Source organism: Loa loa, assembly GCF_000183805.2.
Source record: "Loa loa unplaced genomic scaffold supercont3.2, whole genome shotgun sequence".
Taxonomy (NCBI): Eukaryota; Metazoa; Nematoda; class Chromadorea; order Rhabditida; family Onchocercidae; genus Loa; species Loa loa.
The window spans coordinates 1,139,181-1,143,888 of record NW_018108182.1 but is presented as its reverse complement, the minus strand read 5'-3'; the positions used below and the strand labels follow the sequence as shown (position 1 = coordinate 1,143,888).

The following is a 4,708-nucleotide window of genomic DNA, read 5'->3' as shown; positions in this document are numbered from 1 at the left end:
ATAATAATAATAATAATAATAATAATAATAATAATAATAATAATAATAATAATAATAATAATAATAATAATAATAATAATAATAATAATAATAATAATAATAATAATAATAATAATAATAATAATAATAATAATAATAATAACAATAATAATAATAAAGATTATAATTGTATTCCAATAATTGTAAATGCAAATAGTGTCTTATTGATTAACATAAGTGAATATTTTAAGCATTGGAACAAATGAAAATAACTGATCGATCAACAGGACAATCAACCGGTCTACATCAAACAATAAAACCCACTTATTCGTTCATTCGTTTTGCTCTATTTTTAAAACTTGCTTGTTACTTCTGTGCTTTTTCTTTATTGTTGCTGTTGTTGTTGTTCTTCTCGTTATTGTCATTTTTATCATTATTATCATTGTTATTATTATTATTATTATTATTATTATTATTATTATTATTATTATTATTATTATTATTATTATTATTATTATTATTTTCGTTATTATTATTATTATTGTCTTGGTATTACTTATTGCTATTGTTTCGTACCCAATATTTTTAGCATCCAATCAAACAACGATTGCAAAATGCAACGCATTGGTTGGTTCGATGCATTTCGGGAAAATGGTGATCCAACTTGGTTTGGTGATAATCGAACACCAGTGATATTCGATTTACAAATTGTTATCCTAACATCGATATTTATTACACCATTACTAGCTTTTCTAATTATTCTTCCCGGTGTACGACATTATCGAATCGCATCAACGATTGCATTCATTTTGAGCATTACTGTTGGCGCAATTGTCTTAAGTAAGTTCGAATTTAATTTGTATTCTCATTAAGGAATTTTTCACACAATAATCACTTTACTATAATTCCAAGGAAAGATTTTTTTTAAAGAATATATTGTATTGCAATGCAGTAAGCAGATTGAAATTCGTTAATTGAGCTAAATTAATTATAATAATTAATCACATGGTAATAATATTTCAATGTAGTTCAGTTAAATTGATCAAAGTCATGTTTCTTTCTCCTTTATAATGATATATTTATACTGCATATGTTTATAAACATTCGGATGATTTGAGTTAATCGAAAATAGATGTACAAATATTTATTTTTAGCTTTATATCATTGAACAAAATTAATATTGATATTTTTCTTTTTTTTTTTAAAAAATTGTAAGTGATACGATATCTCCACCATACCTGTTCATTCATAAAATACATTTATTCACTATCAGCATTGCATAAATACAAATTTTCAAGCTAATAAAATTACTAAAAGATTTAAAATTAAAGACTTTAAATTTTGAAAAAAAAAGTAAATTTGTGAATTTATTACCAAAACTATTCATTTCCTTCTAATCCTTTGGTATATTTTTCCATAATTGATCAAATGAAATGAAATGTAAGAAATGCCTTAGTAAAATTTTAGGTCCATTAGAACTAATGAGATTTCTAAATATGATAAACATTTTGCGTCATTCATATTCATCTATTGAAATCTTGTTTTGAATCAAAAATCTGCTCATCATTTTATCGTTCCATCATTAAATGATAAGAGGGAAAGGATCTAAAGAAATAAATATTTGTAGTCACTTTTTTTAATGATATTTTTTAAAATAGCTAGAACTTGGGCTAATAATTTTGATAATTATCGAAGAAAGATTTGCAATAAATAGAGATTTCAATAGCGATTCCTTCAGTTATCGTTTATCTTTCATCCTTTTTTTTCTCTTCTTTTTTTCCCCAGAAATTTCATTTTTGAAGCAACGAATAATTGATTTACATGAAGACATTTAATCCGAAAGGCAAAAAACTTGATAAGAACTAATTTTTTGCATTTAATTAATTTGTTAATTAAGCAATGGAAACGAAAGAACGATTAATCAAAGTAAAATTGAACTTTAGAAGCCTTGTATAATTTTAAGAAAAATTTAAGAAAAAGAATGACAAACAATTAAAAATTTATAAGTGATAGCAAATTGTAGGGAAAAAAAAGAAAGCTGTAACTAAATGTTAAAATGATTAGCAATAAAATCTTAGATTTTTATTTCAGTACAGGATTTAAGCAAATTGAATTATTAATTAATTTACAATTCGTGGAATATCAGTAAGAAACATGCTAAAAATTGCTTCAGAAAAATAAGTAATTTGATCAAAAATTTAAAAATTCAATCAAATATTTCTATATTTGAATAATAAATGTCCCTTATGATAGCATTTTAAATTTCTTTAATTCATAGAAAAATTCCTCCAACTTATTTCAATCATAAAATTATTAGTTAAAACAATTATTTACAATTGGGAATATTTGATAAATTTATCAAAATTATCTTTTTGTTTCTTTTCCTTTTTTTTTCCATTTGTTATTTCAAAATTTAATCATACAAATAATTTTCAAACATTTCTAATCATACATATGCAACATTAATTGTGACAGCAAAGTTTTTAATTATAAGAAATTTTTGGCAACAAATATGTTTGTTCATTTACAAATGTTAAATTATTTATTTGTTTATTGAATTTGTTCATTTATTGAAATTATTTTTTTCTAAAATTTGATAGCATTCATTCTATTATTAATGAATTATTATTGATCCAAGAATAAATCAATTGTTCATTCTTTTTCTTCTTAATGCCTAATTCCAACAAATCATTACAACATTTATGGATTGAAGAAAAAGAAACGAAATATATTTGTATTATTTATTTTTCGTCATTTAATCTGAAAAAAACAATTGGCTAATTTCGGATCGATAACATTTAATTTCTCCTATAACATTTCACTTGACATATGCACATTAAATTTTCCGGAATGTTTTAAGTTAATCGGAAGAAACTTCAAATTAGCCAATGAAAGTTAGCTTATTTCAGTAAACGAATAAATGTAGTAAAAAAATGATGAAAAAACTGAAAAATTGATATAGCATTTTTAATCTTTTTTCTAGTTTTTATATCTAAATTTGATGCAAGATTAAATTAAGACTAAAAAACATAACTGAAATAATCGAAGAATTTTGATGAGTTATAATTAATTCAAACAATTAATGACCTGATGATTAATTAAAACATGACCAAGAAAATTAAGCTTTTTTTTTTCTTGAGGGTAAATGATTTCTGATGTTGATTTTAATTTTATCAAATTTTAGTAAGTATCCATCATCCCAGTTGGCATGAGGGAAGTATTCGAATTTGTTCATCTTATCGAGCATTTACAACTGATAAATTGGACGCTATTCTTGGTGTACGTATGGGCCTTAAACATCTTAACGTCACTCTTACAAGTACATTTTAAATTTTTGCAAAAAAAAATTTCGATCAAAATGAAATTATGAAATGAAATCAAACTGTGCCAAGAATGGATCGTGGCAAAGTTCATCTACCTGATTTTGTCATTAGGACAACCAAGAATGAACAAGCCTATAGTAATTGAAAATTTTTTTGCAATATTTAGACTATTATTTTAAAATTAATTAATTAAAATAATTTTGACTATTGTTGTTTTACATCCAATTACAAATTACATTTTTAGACTATTTCTAATATAATAAATAATTAATTAGTTTCATTATTCAATAAAAACTTGCTTTATTTAGGCATTCGAAATGTCACGCAAACAATGAACCTTTGAAGTTAATTAATTAAATTAGTTAACAGTTAGTTTCATTTCTTTATCTTCAGGCGTACCAATATCTGAAAAAAAACACAATTCATTAGATGGTTTGAAATACAATGAACGGTTCGAATTTTTAAACGGTTTGCCATTCGTTCGTTTAATTTATCAAAATTAACAAAATTAATCAATTCAGTTTGGAAAAAAAAATTTTTTTTTTTTGTCAGTAGCAATACAAATATTATAGAAATAGTTTTTAATCAATATTTCGCGACACATTCAAGATTAAACTATTTAAGCACCAAAAAAGAACTTATGCATAATTTTCATTTTTTAGATTCTATTCTATTCATAGCAAAACTTAAGCTTCATTTACTTTTACAAATTTCTACAATAAGCCTATTTTTGGAGTATATAAAAATAAGAAAATGTCGAATAAATATTATAATCGATTTAAATTTATAAAATATATCACTTTAAATTAAGTAATCGATCAATTTTTTTTTTTTTTTAATACCATAAGATTTTATTTCAACACAAATTGACAATTAAGATAATGTGCATCAAAGATTTGTTAATATGATAGTGAAGAATTTTTTGCAGTATTTTCAATGGAAATGGAATTGGCGAAAAGTTTAAGAAAAGGTTTACCGTATCCAATTCTGAAAATAATCGAATATTTAAGCGTGGATCGTGCGGGATTTGTCTGGGGCAGACAATATCGTCTTACTGGCCATTATACCATATATTTACTATGGTAGGATTATTCATAAACTTTGTTTTTTATTTGAAAAAATCAGAAGTAATAATTTTAATGAAAAAGGAAAAGTTGAAATAAAATCATTCGTCACTCAAACTTAAGTCACTTTAGCAGAAAATAAAATCATTCGATATCACTTTAACAGATAAATTGATTATGAGTTGATTATTTAAGCATTTCATTAATATATTTAATAATTTGAGCAAAAATAATTTCATTTTAGATTTTAGATTTAATAATAATTTCATTTTAGATTTTAGATTTAATAATAATTTCATTTTAGATTTTAGATTTAATAATAATTTCATTTTAGTATTTTAG

At 23.0% G+C, this 4,708-nt stretch overlaps 2 protein-coding genes across 2 annotated transcripts; both read left to right on the top strand.

The window, feature by feature from the left end:
* Positions 1 to 241: 241 nt before the first annotated feature.
* Positions 242 to 1,526, top strand: LOAG_12768 (hypothetical protein; the record flags this gene model as incomplete). Its single annotated transcript, XM_003148280.1, has 3 exons — positions 242 to 309; positions 569 to 819; positions 1,447 to 1,526. The coding sequence occupies 3 exons, from the start codon at positions 242 to 244 to the stop codon at positions 1,524 to 1,526; spliced, it is 399 nt and encodes a 132-aa protein (XP_003148328.1).
* A 2,169-nt stretch (positions 1,527 to 3,695) lies between these two features.
* Positions 3,696 to 4,388, top strand: LOAG_12767 (hypothetical protein; the record flags this gene model as incomplete). The annotated part of the gene is made up of 2 exons (XM_003148279.1): positions 3,696 to 3,770; positions 4,231 to 4,388. Coding segments are annotated over 2 exons (233 nt in total), but the record flags the coding sequence as incomplete, so codon positions are not given.
* Between the last annotated feature and the right edge of the window lie 320 nt (positions 4,389 to 4,708).